Genomic DNA, 20584 nt, shown 5'->3' with positions numbered 1-20584 from the left:
CTGATATTTTTAATTTTCGAGTTTTATTTTTAATCTATATTCACATGCAAAGCTTGCCGTCTCACTCGCACGCGTTATGCTGATGATGTGTTAGAGTGAGATAGTTTATTTTTTTAATTTTGGCATTTTAAGAATTTTTTGTAAAAATACTCTAAAATGGCTACTTTAATGTTCAACGTGTTTTAATTATATTTTTATTTTAAATCTTTTAACGTTCGTCAAAAAAAAGGTCTTATTTGACACCACCATCGTTTGTGACGATATTTAAAGTACAGTGTAAACTCTATATAACGTCACTTAAGGGACCGTGCATTTTTCGACGTTATAGAGAGTGGTCGTTAAATGGAAAGAAAGGGAAAATTGCATGATTGGTCCCGAGACAGGAATATTATTTTGACATTGCCTATGAAACCATGTTATCATTGCTTGATCAAGGTCTTCATATTGAGGTTTCTTCAATTTTTTGGCAGATCGTCCATTTTCTTCGGCATGCAGAATTTTTCTTTATTTTTCTACGACTGCATTTCTGAGAATCTTCGGTATGTCAGTAAAAAAGAATGAACACAACTACATTTTCATTGATTTCGGCAACTTAGTCAGTACAACCTAGTCCTAGTTCCTAGTGGTAATGTCTTATTGTGGTCGTTAATTAGAGTGAGCGTGATGCTATATGGAGTGTATTATTGTATAGACAACAATATAAACCAACCAAAGTCGAGAAATCTTGACGTTATACGGAGTTTGACGTTAAATGGAGTGTCGTTATATAGAGTTTACACTGTATTTTTAATTCCTATATATATGCAGTTGCTCGAACTACGTTATTTTTTAATAAAGTCTAATTTAACGGTGTGTTATACTTTTTTCTTGTTCAAAGTTTTATTCACTTCATTTTACGTTGTTTCTCGATTCGTGAATTACTTATAAATAAACTACTAAATCCCTAAAATCTAATCAGAATTGTATAATTTATAATTATGAAACTAAATCATATATGTAACTACTGTTTTATTGTACTTATTTGTATGTGATGTTTTTGTTTCACTCTAACGTGATGATTTTTATAAAATAATACATTTTAGGAATAAAATATAAATGCAAGTAAGTATATTGTTATTTTTTCACCTTTTTCACGAAAATTGCATAAAACCGACAAATATGTCATTATTTTTGTTAATAATTACGTAGGACATTTTATCGGGTATTACTACATAGTATAAAATAAGGTCGCATTCTCTGTCCCTATGTATGCTTAAATCTTTAAAACTAAACCGATTTTGATGCGGTTTTTTAATAGATAGTGATTCGAGAGGAAGGTTTTAATAATTTATTAGGTTTTAGACAAAGCGGGCGAAGCCGCGGGCGGTAAGCTAGTTTGAAGATCCTACTAATATTATAAATGTGAAAGTTTGTGAGGATGGATGTATGTGTAATGTGTATGTACGTTTGTTACTCTTTCACGCAAATACTACTGAACCGATTACAATGAAATTTAGCACACATATAGAGTGTAACTTGGATTAACACATAGGATATGTTTTATGGAAATCCCACGGGAACGGGAACTATGCGGGTTTTTCTTTGAAAACACGGGCGAAGCCGCGGGCGGAAAGCTAGTATTTTATAAGTCTGTCTCTGAGGCCTGCGTGTCCAACCAATGTTTCCTTTCGCTCCTTCTTTTACTTCTCGATGTTTCATTCTGAAAAAGAAAGATTTAATCTATACTAATATTATAAAGCTGAAGAATTTGTTTGTTTGTTTGAACGCGCTAATCTCAGGAACTACTGGTCCGTTTTGAAAAATTATTTCGGTGTTAGATAGCCCATTTATCGAGGAAGGCTATAGGCTATATATCATCACGCTACGACCAACAGGAGCGGAGCAATGCGGGTGAAACCGCGTGGCACAGCTAGTTAAATTTTTATTTTTTATTTTATTTTATTAGTTTCCAAAAAAAAATATATATCTCAAAGGTGACTGACAGACACAGTGATCTATCATCGCACAGTTCAAACAACTGGACGGATATTGATGAAATTTGGCATTCAGGTAGATGTTAGGACGTAGGCATCCGATAAGAAAGGAATTTCGTTTCTACCCCCAAGAGGATAAAATAGGGGATGAAAATTTGTACCATGAAAATGTATCTTTTCCACGCAAGCGAAGCTGCGGGCAACAGCTTGTTTAAGATAAATTATATAGATTATGTTACCTTACAACTTTCGTATGGGTGAACCGATTTTGATGATTCTTGTTTTATTTGAAAGCTTATTCCTTATGATCCTATTTACATATAGGTTTTTTTTTTTAATATTTAGACAGATATTTTTTTTTACTTTAGAAAGAAATATAAAAATACCCACATATAATTCTAGTTAATTATATAAAATCGAACCTTATGTGATGTCTGTTTGTGCAAAATGGACGCAGCTCTCTCCACAACACGGTTTTCTCTCGCCAAAAGCACTTCCTGTAAGAGATTATATTGGAATTATATTTCTACCCGCATTTTTAATATAAAATCTATATATTTATCTAGTTGGTTCAGGGTGAAATAGAAAATGGCTACACCGATTTTGATATATTCTTTGTTTACTTTATTAGTTCCGATTTGCGGGTAGTTTTGAAATAGGGAAATATTTACCGACTTTTAAAAGTGTTGTATGTACATTCAGAAGATATACTTTATCATCATTGACTAAATAGAACATGATTAACTTCATACTTTCAAAAATTGCATCCACATCGGTCCAGCAGTTTCCACGTGACGCAGGGACAAACACACAAACTCACCTGCATCATGACAGCTGTTTCCATATCAGTGACTCCATCTACTGACTTGCAATCTTCACTTTCATCCAAATCTATGGAAAATATTCGTTAGTTAATATTTTAAAATAAATAAAAATAAAATAATATTTATTTGCAAAAAACATGGTAAAAAAATCTATAAAAATCATATCCTATCCTACTAATATTATAAATGCGAAAGTTTGTGAGGATGGATGTATGTGTATGTTTTGTTACTTACATGCAAGTACTACTGTACCGATTATAATGAAATTTAGCACACATAAAGATACTTGGATCAACATATTATATCAACATATATGAAATTATCGAGTATTCCATGAAGTGAGCAAATTTACAATATGGTCACGACATAATATATAAAATGATATTATACCGGTGCGCGTTTGTTTGTGTATGTATGTATGTATCCAGTATACATGTATGTATGTATGTATGTATGTATGTATGTATCTCACCATGCGGCGAGTACATGGTGGGCGCGGGGCGGAGCGCCCGCAGCGCGACCGTGTCCCGCTTGAGCGCCGCCGCGTGCGAGCGGAGTCGGGCCTCGGTCGCCGGGGCCCAGGGGGGGGCTTCGGACGGGGTGCTCCTACGGGCAAGTTTCGTTATAAATATTTCGGGACAATTTTCACACACGACACGATCTGATCCCATACTAAGCTTTCGCTTGTGTTATGGAAACCAGATGGCTGATAAACATACATATATAATTTTAAATAAATACTTATATAGATAATTAACACCCAGGCACGGAGCAAACATCTATGTTCATCACACAAATATTTTCCCCGGGTGGGGATCGAACCCACGACCTCTGGCTTGGAAGGCAGGGCCACTACCAACCAAGCCAACAGCCAACCAATCAATAAGGCCCAGCGCAGATATCAAAATTAAAAAAATAATATAATCTACACTAATATTATAAAGGGGAAAACTTTGTTTGTATGATTGTAATGAATAGGCTCATAAACTGCTGGACCGATTTTAAAAATTCTTTCACCATTCGAAAGCTACATTATCCACGAGTAATATAGGCTATATATTATCACGCTAAGACCAACCGCAGCGGAGCCACGCGGGTGAAACCGCGCGGCACAACTAGTATCGAATAATATCGACATAATTTTCATTGTTTAACTATTATCGACATTGTTTTCATTATAATGAAACTATTATCGACATTGTTTTCATTATATTGAAACTATTATCGACATTGTTTTCATTATAATCAAACTATTATCGACATTTTTTTTCATTAAAATCAAACTATTATCGACATTTTTTTTTCATTAACATCAAACTATTATCGCGGGCGGAAATTTAGATGCATATTTTTAGATTTTATATTATAAAGCTGAAAAGTTTCTTTATTTGTTTGAACGCGCTAATCTCGGGAACTACTGGTCCAATTTGAAAAATTTCCATATTAAGAGCGCATATTCTATTTAACGCAAGTCAAAAACTCCGCGATCTATTACGATAGATCGCGGCTTGCGCTATCCTTTTACTATGAACAGCATAGGTCCGCAGGAGAGCGCCGAGCAACATGTCCTCTCTCTGGAAAGGCTCGCTGCCGACTGATTTTAATCGGGTCGCGCGCAGTGTTTTATAGTACTTTAAAAAAAATTGTAGAAAAATAATAGAGGTACCTTAGTTGATTTTTTAAATTTTATCTTATAAGTAAGACATTCTTTTATTGCAATATGTATAAATTATATTCAATAAAGTCAAATATCTTGGTGAAAATAATAATTTTGTCGACTATAATTTCTAAAAAAATTCACATTGTTCGGATTTTAATTTCGTAAGTTAGGAGTCCAAAATAAAAAAATCTTTTAACTAACTATTTTAATAAGGATTTTTGCAGTTAGTTAAAAATAATTGTGTGTTAGATCTGTCAGCAATTTCAGATATTTTTAGCTTCGAAATTGACACTAAAAGTGAAATCAAGTAATCATCGGATCAGTTATCTTGATGGTATTCAGAAATACTGTATTAATTGAAAAAAACTCTTAACTAACTACATAGACAATAAAATTTCCTAAAATTATTAGTAATTCATATGTTTGTAAGATAAGTGGTTGATGGACAATCTGGTTTGAAAAATCACATATTTGAGCCAAACAGCGCACGGACCGCGTACACAGCCTTAAATAGCCCATTTATCAAGGAAGGCTATAGGCTATATACCATCACGCTAAGACCAGCAGGAACGGAGCGACGCGGGTAAAACCGCGGGGCATAGTATTTAGATACTTACTGATGGTGATCATGCCATGGTCCCGGGGACAAAAGCGGTTGTCCCCACGTGGGGCCACTTTCCAAACGACGAAGAAGTTTTGTAGCCACGTCTTCAGCTGCTTGCCGCTGTAAGAGATAAACTCAATCTCAAACATTTATCTATTCAATTAGACTTCTTCTAGAAGCACTTTTGAATCGTCATTACATATTTTTAACATTTACCACCGATTCAGAAAGCAGTATGGAGAAGAACCGGGGAGGAAATTCCATAGTTGCTCTTTTAAAATAAAAAAAAGAAACATACAGACTGAATTGAGAACCTCCTCCTGTTTTTGAAGTCGGTTAATATCAAATATTAAAAGTAGAAGGTAAAAATGACGAAAGTTACTTAATTATAAAGGTGCGTGTGTGCTTAGCACGCGTGTCAGAAGTGAAACTACTTTAGCAATATTCATAGGTACCAGAATCGTCGTCACTCCATGACGTGACGGTATCGTGTGTGAAGTGTCGTGTGTGGTGTCGTGTGTGAAGAGTCGTGTGTGAAGTGTCGTGTATGAAGTGTCGAGTTTGAAGTGTCGAGTTTGAAGTGTCGTGTATGAAGTGTCGTGTATGAAGTGTCGAGTTTGAAGTGTCGAGTTTGAAGTGTCGTTTTTGAGTGTCGTATTTATAGTGCACATACCTCCGCACTGGCCGGCTCGTGTTGTGTCTCAGCTAGCGCCAGCAGCACGTCATACGTCTCTAGCACTCTATCGGCAGCTCTGAGCGCACTACAGAGCACTACATCTGTCTGTCTGTCTGTCTGTCTGTCCGCACATACCTCCGCACTGGCCGGCTCGTGTTGTGTCTCAGCTAGCGCCAGCAGCACGTCATACGTCTCTAGCACTCTATCGGCAGCTCTGAGCGCACTACAGAGCACTACATCTGTCTGTCTGTCTGTCTGTCTGTCCGCACATACCTCCGCACTGGCCGGCTCGTGTTGTGTCTCAGCTAGCGCCAGCAGCACGTCATACGTCTCTAGCACTCTATCGGCAGCTCTGAGCGCACTACAGAGCACTACATCTGTCTGTCTGTCTGTCTGTCTGTCCGCACATACCTCCGCACTGGCCGGCTCGTGTTGTGTCTCAGCTAGCGCCAGCAGCACGTCATACGTCTCTAGCGCTCTATCGGCAGCTCTGAGCGCACTACAGAGCACTACTGACGACGACTCGTGCATTGCACAAGCGCAGGATAGACTGAAACAATTATATTATTATAAGAAATCACACGCGAGTACGGGTTAAATAATAGTTTGATAATAAGAATGTACTGCGATTCTACACAACTGCCTAATTGATGTAGGTAGTTGATAACAAATCGCAGCAAGTCAACGGCTATTAGCAAAGTGAGGGTAGTTGGGTCGATCGTCGTATAAACAACGTCCGAGCCCCTAGGCACGATTCGTACGAATGCGCCAAGATTCAAAGGAAAGCGGCAATTAATAGTATTCGACAGCTAAGCATGTTTTGACAGGAAATAGTGACAACTATTCATCCACAAAAATATTATATCAAAAGTTACGTTTAATAAATTAATTCTACTTATTTAAGGGCTAATTTTTCAATCCTTGGTTAATACTTATTCGTCGAATAACGTATTAAACTACCATTTCAAAAATGTATTCTTTGCCCGTCTTTGACAGTTTACATGACATTTTAATATTATCGTGTAATACTTTATTGGGCGGATAAGTTTTAACCATGGATTAAAAAATCGGTCCTTAATAATATTACGTACTAGCAGTCCGCCCCGGCTTCGCCCGTGGTACATATTTATGTTTTCTTCCCATACGAACCCTCCTCGTACTTCAAGGAATATTATAAAATAAGAATTTTCGAAATCGGTCCACCCGTTCACGCGTGATGCCGTGACCAAGGATTGTGAAGGGTTTCATTTTTATATATTACGTATAACATGTCCGTATTGGAATGAATTGGTTAATTCGACATGGTGTCATTCTTATTTTTTACCAGCTGTGCCGGGCGGTTTCACCCGAATTGCTCAGCTCCTGTTGGTCTTAGCGTGTTGATATATAGCCTATAGCCTTCCTCGATAAATGGGCTATCTAACACCGAAAGAATTTTTCAAATCGGACCATTAGTTCTTGAGATTAGCGCGTTCAAACAAACTCTTCAGCTTTATAATATTAGTAAAGATACCGGTCTAAAATCCAGCAAGCTGACAGAATACATTATTTCGAAAAATCTCGAACGATTACACCCTGTAAATTATTTTTAACGTGACAACGTCTTATAATTCGATAGAGCCGGCTGCACGCACGAAAAAACATGACTCATGCGGCGTTACCTCGCTCTGAGGCGTTCCATGTAAGGCTTGAAGTGCAAGCGAGAGCGCGGAACGAGCGACAAAGAAGCACAATCGGACGTTGTCACGTTCAACTATCGTCAGTAAACCGACTTTACAGACAATTATTACATCCAATAAAAAAGACTGCCCAGATCTACTAGCCAAAATTTCTTTATACACACCCTCAATTTTATCTCGTAAATATAATCCTATCTTTACTTCCGCAGTCGGCACTAACTATCGTCAAAACTCGTTTATTCTACGCGTAAGCAATAACTTTAACAAGCTATCAAAACAGTTCGATTTTGACTTATTCTGCAGCAGTTCTTACTGCATTAAGCGTCAGTTAGCTAATGAGTTCTTTCGTCAGTTTGGTGGTCGAGTTGATATGTAATTTAATTAGTGTTACAATAGCATTGGTTTTAAGCATTTGATTCGTGTACGTAATCGCTCACATTTGTAATTGTTATATATTAATATTATTCTAGCCGTGAGAATCTGTAAATGGCTTATTGTGAGTATTATATTATGTGACATCTTTAAGAATACAGCTGTAGATTCTCCTAAAATATAAATAAATAAATAAATAAATAAATTAATTAATTTTTTTAAGTTGTTTAACTCACCGATGCTGAGTGTCGACAGCTCTGTGCAGAGCGGCGTCCAACACGCGACACTCGGCCGCGAGACGAATGCAACGGGCCTTCCATAGTTCCGCTGTTATCGATTCTTCTGTGAGAAAAATAAAGCTTTTTGACGTGATAACGTTTTTAAAATCGTTTTATTCGGGTGACATGTTCAGAAACTTGTGTCACACCAAAACCTCACGAGCGCGATCGCAGGTATAACGAGAGAGAGACGGACCGATCTCCCGTCTCATCTCGAGCGCTGCCAATAAGACGTTATCACGTAAACATCTCGATCGTAAACCTACTTTACAAACAACCAATTTTTTTATGATAAAATAAGTGATTTAGGAACATTGAGTTACTATGTACTACGTACTAGAGCGGGCATCGCTACTACACTCTTTGTAACACGAGTTAGAGCCAAGCCTAATAAGATAAACAATATTTATTTGTTACATTGATTGGTTTAAATTTATAAGTAATAAGAGGCAGAATATCTACAAAGTGTATGGCTCACTAGCCGCCCCGCGCCGCCATCAGATTTTGTTCGTGGTGTCCTCTCTATACGTAGATGGTTATCAAATCTCACATAATATGTTTAAAAGTGGTTTTATACGTATGATATGCAAAAAACTACCTCAGAAAGTGAGTAAAATTCGTGTAAAAAAGCCTTTTAATACTGCCGTATAAAAAAAATGTGTGCGTGTACTAGTGTACACACGTAAGAAGTGAATCTTCTTTATGACCTTATATTTTTTCAAAAAATAATTTACTATTATGCAACTTTACAGAAATTACGTCGAATCACGCGTGGTAGGGATAAGAGAAAGATGGCGCGTAACGGAAATAAATAAAAATGTATGCGTGTACTAGAGTACACACGTAAGAAGTGAAACTTCTTTATGACCTTAAAAATGTCACGAGTATGGCGTGACGCAAAAATGTCACGCATACGGCGTAACGCAAAAATGTCACGCATACGGCGTAACGCAAAAATGTCACGCGTACGGCGTAACGCAAAAATGTCACGCGTACGCCGTAACGCAAAAATGTTACACTAAATTTTTGTCCAATCCCGATAAAGAAGTAATTTCAAAATGTCACGCGTAACGAAAAAATGTTACACTAAATTTTTGTCCAATCCCGATAAAGAAGTAATTTCAAAATGTCACGCGTAACGAAAAAATGTTACACTAAATTATTACGATAAAGAAGTTTCACTTCAAATAAATCTGAAGGTTTTATAATAAAATTAAACTTACCTTCATGGTTAGCGGCTACTAACGCCTCTCGCATATCCGCTTGAGCGCACACATCTAAAGCCAACCTTTCTGCTGCTTCTACACACCACTAGAATATAAATAATAAATAAATAAATCAATATTTCAGGATAATTTTCACACGGCACGAGCTTTCGCTTGTGTTATGGAAACCAGATGGCTGATAAACATACATTTTAAATAAATACTTATATAGATAACTAGAGGTCCGCCCCGGCTTCGCCCGTGGTACATATTTCGCAATAAAAGGTAGCCTATGTCCTTTCTCGGCTATCAAAATATCTCCATACCATTTCATGCAAATTGGTTCAGTAGTTAAGGCGTGATTGAGTAACAGACAGACAGACAGAGTTACTTTCGCATTTATAATTTTAGTATGGATTAACCAGACACAGAGCAAACATCTATGTTCATCACACAAATATTTGGCCAGGGTGGGAATCGAACTGACGACCACTGACTTGGAAGGCAGGTCACTACCAACCAAGCCAACCGGTCAGTCAGTATAATTATATTAAAAACATCGTATTTTTTGTGTTTAAAATATAGATGTAAGTGTGTTAAATGTTGAGGTTCGTAAATAAAACATACATACAAACGCACATTTGTTTTCAATACATACATATAAGTGAATGAACACACACACACACACACACTTTTGTCAATACAATCACAATCGCATATAGGACGTCAAAATTCGTCCGAGCGTCGTTGTATAAAACATTCATTGAAATTCCTTATTCCGCAGCAATAATTTTCAAAGTCTATTGTATCGCTCATTAGAAAACTCTGCCTAATACAAGCGTAGGCAGAGTTTTGCTTCGGACAAATTTTTAGCATTATTGTGAGCCTAGTTTACTATGGAATGTAAACATACTCATAAATAATGTTTGAATTATTTTTTTATGAACATAAATTGGAATTTGTATGGATTTCTATGTTTGAAGTAAATAAATTATTATTATACTAGCTTCCGCCCACGACTTTGTACGTGCATCCGGGGAAAAACGTTTTCCCCGTTCCCGCAAGAATTTCGGGAAATCCTTTCTTAGCGGATGCCTACGTCCTAACATCTACCTGCATGCCAAATTTCAGCCCGATACGTCCAGTGGTTTGGGCTGTGCGTTGATAGATCACTATATCAGTCACCTTTGAGTTTTATATGTATATAGATTTGTTTTTTTAATATTTCTTACCTCTTCATTAGAAAGATGATTAGTTTCGGCGTCTTCTGTTTTCTTGAGTTTAACTCTAGACGCTATTTTTGCCTGTCTTGACTCGCAGCGACCTAGAACAATAATTTTTATTTTTTATGAATAAAAATCAATTTAAAATAGAAAGACAATTAATTTCGCTGACATAAATAATAAACATTTTTATGGATAAAAAAAGTGAAGAGAAACTTCTTTAGGTGCGTTGAGAGTAAAATTTCAAGGTCGCGTCATGGCTATATTGTCACGTCATGGAGTAAGGCGACGATTTTAGTACCTTTAAATCTTGCCAAAGAAGTTTCACTTCTGATACGTGTGCTCGGCATACGCGCTCTTTTTTATGATAGATTATACATTTAAAATTTTATTTGTTTGTCTGTCTGTTTATACATTACCTGGTGACGGCGGTAACAAAGCTGGTGAGCCTCTCTCCCTTTGACAGCTGTTCGTTGAACCGTGAGCAGCTCGTGTATATTGACAACATCTGAAATTTACAAAAGTATCATTTTATAATATCTTTCTTAGGCTTTTTTTTTGGCTGATAAATAAACTATCTTCTGAGATAAACTACGTTTTTCAAAGAGCCTATTAGCTTTGAGAATTAATAAAATATTAAACAGCATCAGAAACAATGAATTGTTAACATATTTTTGATCCTTGCTACATTTATCAATTTGACAAAATAAATGTTTCTTTATTTCAAAAACCCTTATTTTAATTTTTAAACCTGTAAAAAATCTAACTATTCTATCTACCTACAATCTAAATGTCTATTTCAATTCAATTAAATCAACATTAAAACCCGTCAAAACGCAAAAAAACCGGCTTTAAACCCACCTTGCTGTGCTCACACAGATCTCCGAGTCTCTCTCAGAGAGACGCAAGCTTGAACAATTTTCCGAATCTTGAGGAGGGGATACTTCTAATGTTGGTTGTATTCTGTAATAAATAATAATCTATACTAATATTATAAAGCTGAAGAGTTTGTTTGTTTGAACGCGCTAATCTCGGGAACTACTGGTCGGATTTAAAAAAATTCTTTCGGTGTTAGATAGCCCATTTATCGAGGAAGGCTATAGGCCATATATCATCACGCTACGACCAACAGGAGCGGAGCGATGCGGATGAAACCGCGGGGAACAGCTAGTTCTTCATAAACATGAAGAATTAAAAAATTTTTAAGACAGTTCGTGTAGTGGAAAATATTATGAAATTTTTACTTTTACATCATTTAAAATTTCTAAATACTTAACAAAACATAATGTGAAAGAACATTTACCTAATTTCATAAGTACTAGTGTCTGTTGTATCTTCAGGCAGGTCTTTAGGCTCTTGTGGTGTTGGTAATTCCGCTGGACTCACTATTGACGAGTTTTCGTTCTGAAATTCAGATTAATGACATTAAATATTATAAACTAATATTTAAAATTTGTCGTTTTTGTTACAATTATACTGTTCGTTTTTGATTAGATTCAGTTTAAACATTAAATAATTAGATTAATTAACTTTCTATTTTAAATTTTAATATTTGCACACCCAATCGATGGGTAGAATGTATTAGCCACATAATATTGTAATTAAAACATCTATAATATTCTTGCAAATAAATATAATTTTAATTTGAATAAAAAAAAAGAGCGTATGTACCCAGCACACGTGTCAGAAGTGAAACTTTTTGGCAAGATTCAAAGATACCAAAATCGTCGCCTTACTCCATGACGTGACGGTACTGCCATGACGGGACCTTGAAATTTTACTCTCAAAGCGCCTAAAAAAATTTCACTTCAAAGCTCTTTTACCATCTTGCTTGTTGAAAATAAGACAGCACATTTACACTTTTACTAGTAGATATAAGATATAGTTTTATGTATTTTATTTCACTTAAAGACGTCCGTCCACTCCGACCACACGATGTCGACTGAGTATCAAATAATAGATCGAAATATGCAACTACCCGCATACAACTTCTGGGTTTTTTTATCAACTTTAGTACTTACAGTGATATGGTACTTATGATGAAATGATATGAAGCCTACAGAATACAAAAATCTCACCTGTTCCGTTCTAGACAGATCTCCATCATTATCTAATTCACCAGCTGGTTGGGTTGTAGATTCACATTCATCTGGAAACAAAATTGTTATGAAAATTAAAATCTTAATTCAAGTAATTTTATTAATGTTTCAGTACGAAGCTAGTGTCCACAAGATTTGTCTATATTTATATTTTCTACGTAACTGCCTTAAATATATACGCTCTTATATCTATACAAATATTATAAAGAGGAAAGGTTTGTAATTATGTATGTATGTATGGTTTTCACGCTTAAACTACTGGACCGATTTTGATGAAATTAGGCACAGATAATCTTTAGACCCTGAGAAAGAACATAGGCTACCTTTTATTGCGAAATATGTACCACGGGCGAAGCCGGGGTGGACCGCTAGTATACGATAAACCGGGGAATAATACATTTTTCTTTCTTTCATTCATCGCAAATAAATATCCTCGCAAGCACTACTCATTTCATTTACTACGGTCTCTACTATCTCTGCAGCATATTTTTTGTAAGTGTTCATTTAAACTATGAAAGTAGGAACGAGTCTCTTGCTATTTCGTAGGATATTTTACAATAGGTTTAATATTAAACTTCTACATCTTACACGAACCTTCGAAATACTATCACACTTACCAGAAACCTCCTCCGGTATCGCTTTAACCTTCTTATCAGCTGCCCTCCTCCTAACCAATTCCGCTATAACCCCATGCAACTCAGCCAATCTCGCATCATGCGCTCTAGCCGCTGTCGCAGCGCGTTGACGCTCGGTAGCAAGCGCACGTGCGAGCGCGTCGCGTTCCGCGCGCAGACTGACTATGTCGTCGCGGCCGCTGCTTTGTGTCGCAAGCTGTGGAGGGTAGTTTGCGAGATAAATATTTATCTATTTTACTAGAGGCACATGTTACACCTTAACCGTGTAAATATGCAAGCTAAATTGATAATTTCAAATTACAAACATTTTTTTTCCGTAGTTGGTGAGAAAACCACAATTTGCCGTAAAATGCAAGTGGGTCGATTTTATCGATGACCAGTGTATTATGTATCATGATAGAGCAACTTTTACAGATAGTATATTTTCTTAAACAATTTTATTTCTCTCTACGTCTAAATTTTTTACAGTTATTTATTCTCCAGCATTAAACACACATAAAGTTTAATGAAACTTTTAACATTTCGTTGTTTTAAAACTATTGTTACAATTTTTTATAACGCGAACGTGCGAAAACATTACGCATCTTAAATTAATATTGTATCTAATCGCAAATTCCAAGGTTAAAGCGACTTTAAAAATATTAAATAATACCGAAATCAAAAGAACGTGACCCATAGAATAACTATCACCTACATATCACCACAGAATATTTAATAGTACAGATATAACATAAAGCTGAAAATCAGCCAGTAAACGGACATACATTGATAACAATAAATCACTATAAAGCACACTACTATTTGCATTGAGGTATACAGGTTGCCCCACCGTTGGTATACTAAGCTCAAAGGAGGTTATAGTTTTGCATACGCTGAGTACGTAAAAAATACTTATAAAATTCCAGACGCAGTTTTTTTTCAAAAAGATGAATTCTTAAAACTCTATGGCACCCGTTACACGCTCAATCTAGAATGTGATCCTTGATTATGATCATTGATCTCAATCCAGATTGACTGTGTAATGTATTTGATTGACGGATCGTAAAATCTGATCAGAAAATATCTAGATTTTTAGAAATCAACGATCTCGATCCTTTGATCGAGATCCAGATTGATCGTGTAATGTAACATGCTGTCAAATTACGCCAGTCTGCGTTCGGAGCGCGATGGTATGGGACGACAACACACAGGTGTAACCATTTTTAACAGATGATCAAAACATGCCTCCTTCATTCTGTAGTAATTTGCGTAATCCTCTTCCTCTTCCGTACTATAAATTTCATCTAACAAGTTCGAATGTGTATAGATGTTCCTTTTTAGTAGCCACGGTTTAACCCAGCGTTTCCTCTTCACGCGTTTTTTCAAATAACAGGCAATAATTATTGCTGCACAAGATTTGTTCTTATTCAGATCTATTTAGTGGTTGTGAATGCGTGTGCATTTGACAATGTCGAACAGTGGACTGATATGATCTGGATTGACCATCTAATGTCGCGACGATCCACATAAAGATTCGTCAATCCGTCACCTGACTTGGATCGTGATCTGGATTGAGCGTGTAACGGGTGCCTATGTGTACACCCCTAACAAACAACCCGCCCAACTTTGCTACAAGCACGTGACCTATCGTTTAGATTACAGGAAAAATTAAGCAAACCTTTTTTGATGTAATTTTGTTGTTTAAGTATTTTTTACGTGATCAGTGTATGCAAAACTACAAGTCCCTTCGCGCTTAGTATACCAATAGTGGAACACCCTTTATAAGTTGCAATTGCTTATTCAATCATAACAAAATAATTAAAATAACAGCTGTTTTGATTCAGAAAACTTTATTCTTGTCTGGTACCTACTAAGTATATATGGAATAAGTAAATAAAAACACATTATTTCAATTGTAGATGTAGAGGGTGTCCCACTATTGGTATACTAAGCGCGAAGGGACTTGTAGTTTTGTATACACTGATCACGAAAAAAATACTTAAACAACAAAATTACATCGAAAAAATTTTGCTAAATTTTTCTTGAAAATCCATGTTCTCTTCTCTAGCTTCACGGAGCCGGCATAATAAAGCTTCGCTAATGTGAGCATTTTGTCCATGAAAACATAATCTTATATGATAGGTCACGTGATGTTAGCAAAGCTGGGCGGGTTGCTTGTTATGGGTGTACACATAGTTTTAAGAATTCATCTATTTGAAAAAAAAAACTGCGTCTGGAATTTTATTAGTATTTTTTACGTACTCAGCGTATGCATAACTATATATAACCTCCTTTGAGCTTAGTATACCAACAGTGTGACACCCTGTAGTAACGTATAGGCATCGGTATTCTAAATTAGTTGTACATGATGCTATTTATTATAGAGAATTTATATCGTCTCTAGCACAGATTTCTTCCTAGTTGAGGTGAACGTCATCTCTGATTTGTGTTTTAATATAAAACTCATCACTGTTTAATTAATTATTGTAAAATGCATGTGTCAGACTCAGAAGTGAAACTTCTTTCATTCGAATATACCAAAATCGTCGCCTTACTCCATGACGTGACGGTATTGCCATGACGCGACCTTGAAATGTTACTCTCAACGCGCCTAAAGAAGTTTCACTTCAATAAATTCTGCTTAATATTTAGTGCAAGTTTCAAAAGGGTAGCTTTAAAATGGTATCTTTAAAGATGATCGAAACGTGCATATAATAATTATAAGCTAGCGGTGCTTGGTCCGCCATCTTGGGAAATCTGACAGACTTTATGGCGCCAAATACAGAACAATCGGTATGCACCTATTATGTATTAAAATATGGCGGGCTACCATGCTTTGAAAGCTAGAAGAATGGAGTTATGATGACGAATATATATAGTTATAATTTAGCAGTTTATTTGTTTGTTTGAACACGGTAATCTCAGGAACTATGGGATCGATTTAAAAAAAAATATTTTCATTTGATCGCTAGTCTTCGAAGTTAGGCATAATCCCTAATGAAATAGGTTTAAAAAATGATCTTGCTAAATACTTTTAGTTTTTACAATGCTATTTTAAACTAAGAAAACGAAGTCATAGAATATGAATAAAAATCTTATCTTTTATTGATGTTTAGATATGCAACTGTGTCGATATGCAAGAAGGATTGCCCATTCAAAAGTTTTAAAATTCTTAGACTTTCCTATTATATCCCATTATACTTACATGTATGCCATTCTGTCCAGGTATAGGTGGCGCAGTCACTGGCCGTAGACTTGAGTACCTCCACGACGACTCCCTTGATATATCCTCCTCTCCCATATTAGGGCAGCACAAGTACCAACTCCTACTCCTCCTAACCCCAGTAGTCGAGTCCAATTGCGTCAATGGCACACGACCTACAACCTCAAGTTCTGCTAACAAAGGTTCCTTTTCCTTTGGCTCGGGCATTGGAAACGTGCCCGCAGTAGAATATGTTTCTTCCAGCTTTCTTTCTGGAATGTTCCATCTATCTCGAAGCGGTGGAATTTCTTTGACAGCCCCATCGTTGAAGATCTCGTTTGTTTCAACGTATTCGCTCAGCTCGTTCGGGTGCTGTTCTGTGTCGGCCTGTCGGTCATCTGGACGATCTTGTCTGCCAGTTTGTCGGTCAGGTTGTCGGTCATGTCGGCCAGTTTCATCCTGGCCGTTTTGGCGCTTGATTTTTTCTAAATCTGCGTAGTAGTAGGCGGTCGAACGCGGCGGTTCGCCGCTGAAATTTCTGTTCCCCGCCAGTTTGGCACTTTTAGTTCATTTTTGTTGATTTAATCACATTATCATCATATTTTGTGATACATTATTACTTTATTTTATATTACAGCGATCCCTGTTTATCGAAATGTATAGTTGGTGACGTCATGGTGTTTTTTAAGTTCGTTAATTTTATATAATACTAGCGGCCCGCCCCGGCTTCGCCCGTGGTACATATGAAAAATAGATGTTGGCCGATTCACAGACTTACCCGATATGCACAGAAAATTTCATGAGAATCGGTCCACCCGTTTCGGAGGAGTATGCAGACTAACATTGTGACACGAGAATTTTATATATAAGACGAGAATTTTATATATAAGATTATCATTTATTTCGTTATTACGTGCATCAAAACTGATACTATTTTGTTTAGTAGGTACGTAGGTACACTTTCATACACGCAAATTTTCTTAATCCTAGCTCCTTAAATCTTTAAAACTATATACGTAACGGATTTTGATGCGGCTTTTTTAATAGATAGAGAGGTTCAAGAGCAAGGTTTTAGTATATTATTCGGTTTTAGACAAAGCGGGCAAAGCCGCGGGCGGTAAGCTAGTTAAATATAAACGGAATAGCATCTCTCAAGCTAAAATCTTACTATGACAAACATAACCTCTTTTATTGCACAGTCGGATAAATACAGCAGATAATACTTTTGTAAGGCTATCACATTATGAAGTGTTCAATTCCATTCATATGGCTTCCATTGGTTTACTTATCTATTTAAATACTAGCTCAGCTAATATAATAACTTGACTACCGAATACACGAAATTTCATTAAAATCGGTCAAGTCGTTTCGGAGGAGTTTGGTTATAAAATGGTATGAATTTCTTGTCTAGAAGTTAGGCGACTATGGACTTAGAGAGTGACATACTACTACGCTACTTTTTAGGTCTAATTTGCATGGGTATTTCCTTTGACTACGTCGTCGAAACTGACGAAAAGAAACACATTTACAAAAAAAGACGTGTGGCACTCGGGGACTGCCGCGGTAAAGCTATTGCATGCTATGCCTTCAAGCCACACCTCCGCGCCCGTCGGAGTGGGGAGCGTGAGGTTTTTGACGTGACAACGTCTTATAAATTGGTTTGCCGGGTGACACTTCAAGAAACTGCGTTACGCTCCGCTCACGTTATCATCATCATCATCATGTCATCTCACAATGAGAGCGAGTGAGAGGCACGCGGGCATGGTTAGCCCGCCTAAGAGCGAGAGAGACAGACATAAAAAGTCGTTGTCACGTAAAACTTTCGCCCGTATACCGACTTTACAGGCAACCAATTTTTTTTTCGTTACGGGATTTCTGAATTCGGTCCCCGCACTCAAGGCCCACGATAGAAGCTATGCAATAGCTTAAAACCTTTTACCACACAGACAAAGCCACGGACGAAATCTACACACATGTCGCTAAGCTAACTTTGCAAATGCATATCGCTTCAGACAGATCACGATTGCGTAATTGGTGTTACATTACTTCCCACCCCTCCTGGGGGGGGGAGGCGAGGCCATCACGGTAGGTACAGAATTAAAAAGGGTAGGAATTTTGCATGTATGTTAACTATCTGAATCAATGCATTTTTTTAAGGTGTGTAGGTACTGACTACGACACAGAAAACTCCTCAAAATCCGTTCAGTAGTTTTCGCGTGAAATAATCTATACGTTCCTACCACAGATCACAGAAACTAAAGGGTTCCTACAAATATTAAAAAATTATATGAAATAGGAGAGTATTCATTAACACAGAATACTGCGAATTTATAACTATCTAGATTCTAGATATCTAAATTTACGACATTCAGAGGGTCTGAAAGCAGTATTATGCTGTAATTTTTTCACACTGCAAATAAAATTATCATTCAAAAATTGTAGATTTGTTATTAGCACTCCAGGGGCAGCACAAATGTTGCTAATTAGCCACATTTTATTGCTGTTGTCTTTTTTCTCTATCGTTAAATCTATTAGACATCACGTGTTATCATGTTATTGTTCGATTCCCACCCGGAGCAAATATTTGTGTGATGAACATAGATGTTTGCTCTGTGTCTAGTCTCTGTAATAAGTATATAGTCTATGGTGTCTAGGTATTAATTATCTATGTATTTATTTAAAATTATATATGTATGTTTATCAGCCATCTGGTTTCCATATTCACAACAAAAAGCTTAGTATGGGATCAGATCTTGCCGTGTGTGAAAATTGTCCTGAAATATTTATTTATTTATCAAATCGTGTGTGCCGTTTTCGAAGATAGAATGTGTGTAAACTATTTTATTTTTAATACAATCGTCTGTAAATCATAGTACGGGCAGGACCTAATTTCCGAGCTGTGACGTCACGTTCGTGTCCTTGACCTATCGACCAGACTTAGGTATTTGAGATGTTACCTCACTTCTAGGTCGTGGATAGTACTATGAATGGGTATAAATCGCTGGATTTAAGTACCTTTTAGTTAAAGTGCTCTTAATATATGTTTTTAAAGTAAAATACAGAAAGGAATATTTATTTAATAACTGATTGACTTATTATCGACGACGAAAAGATTTATATTTTGCACCAATATTATTTTAATAGTGTACGTTCGGTACTAATAAGCATTTTTAGAATATCAATATTTATACTGGTAAACAGTTGGGGGACAAAAGGTAATCGTCGGCGTCGCATAATTAATTCAACTTCGACAATTTTGAAACAACTTACCTATATAATAATATATTTAAGCTTACGCGAACGAAGTCGCGTTCTGAAACCTAGTTAAAATATAAAAACGTGTGAATATTTTTATTTCTTAGTTTGTATTATAAACATATTATTAGTTATATCGATTTATAGACACTCCTAATGGGAAAACTAAAAAAAGGCGTGTGTGGCGAGCATACGTGTCAGAAGTAAAACTTCCTTGGCAAGATACAAAGATACAAAATCGTTGCATTAGTCCATGACGTGACGGTATTGCCATGAAAAATTGGTTGTCTGTAAGTCGGTTTACTGACGAGTGACGACAGTTGAACGTGACAACGTCCGATTGTGCTTCTTTGTCGCTCGTTCCGCGCTCTCGCTTTACATGGAACGCCTCAGAGCGAGGTAACGCCGCATGAGTCATGATTTTTCGTGCGTGCAGTCGGCTCTATCGAATTATAAGACGTTGTCACACGGTCAAAAATGTTAATTTAACTAGATTCTATTAGAAGCACTTTTGAATCATACAAGAAAGCAATTAGTTTCAGATTGAAGCAATTTCTACAGAGAATTAAGCGGACAAGAAACTGTAATAACTTTAGTACCATTTCCTTTTTAGGATTCAGTTATTAAAAAAGCAATCAACTTATAATTTCATGAATATAAATATTTCAATCATAACAAGTTGAAAACTAACATAGAAATTAGAATTTCTCTTTTTCTATTTGAATATTAATTAAAGTTTGGTTTTTTTATTTTTAGTTAATTTTGACTGACCGGTTGGCTTGGTTGGTAGTGGCCCTGCCTTCCAAGCCAGAGGTCGTGGGTTCGATCCCCACCCGGGGCAAATATTTGTGTGATGAACATAGATGTTTGCTCTGTGTCTGGGTGTTAATTATCTATATAAGTATTTATTTAAAATTATA

The 20584-nt window shown here is 36.4% G+C and overlaps 1 protein-coding gene across 1 annotated transcript; it reads right to left on the bottom strand.

Annotated features, from left to right (window-relative positions):
- Nucleotides 1–788: 788 nt before the first annotated feature.
- Nucleotides 789–17085, bottom strand: LOC149895619 (uncharacterized). The gene is made up of 16 exons (XM_090118796.1): nucleotides 17045–17085; nucleotides 16413–16968; nucleotides 13211–13424; nucleotides 12573–12643; nucleotides 11798–11898; nucleotides 11356–11457; nucleotides 10914–11002; nucleotides 10504–10595; nucleotides 9290–9377; nucleotides 8025–8130; nucleotides 6149–6287; nucleotides 5075–5181; nucleotides 3270–3403; nucleotides 2794–2864; nucleotides 2396–2470; nucleotides 789–1699 (listed from the first exon to the last, which is right to left on the bottom strand). Exons 1-16 carry the CDS (start codon nucleotides 17083–17085, stop codon nucleotides 1622–1624), a joined length of 2064 nt encoding a protein of 687 aa, XP_089974922.1. The 3' UTR covers nucleotides 789–1621.
- Between the last annotated feature and the right edge of the window lie 3499 nt (nucleotides 17086–20584).

Source organism: Colias eurytheme, chromosome 31, assembly GCF_061535395.1.
Source record: "Colias eurytheme isolate Ceu_HAF_F1 chromosome 31, ilColEury1 Martin Lab GWU primary, whole genome shotgun sequence".
Lineage (NCBI taxonomy): Eukaryota > Metazoa > Arthropoda > Insecta > Lepidoptera > Pieridae > Colias > Colias eurytheme.
This window is presented reverse-complemented; position numbering and strand designations above follow the sequence as displayed.

Bases quoted from the DNA above. Each gene is read 5' to 3' on its own strand.
- LOC149895619 (XM_090118796.1), bottom strand. From the start codon at position 17,085: ATGACGTCACCAACTATACATTTCGATAAACAGGGATCGCT. The intron at 11,458-11,797 runs GTAAATGTTCTT...TATTTATTACAG, and splicing joins ACTAGTACTTATGAAATTAG to AATACAACCAACATTAGAAG. The intron at 9,378-10,503 runs GTAAGAAATATT...TTTATATTCTAG, and splicing joins ATCATCTTTCTAATGAAGAG to TGGTGTGTAGAAGCAGCAGA.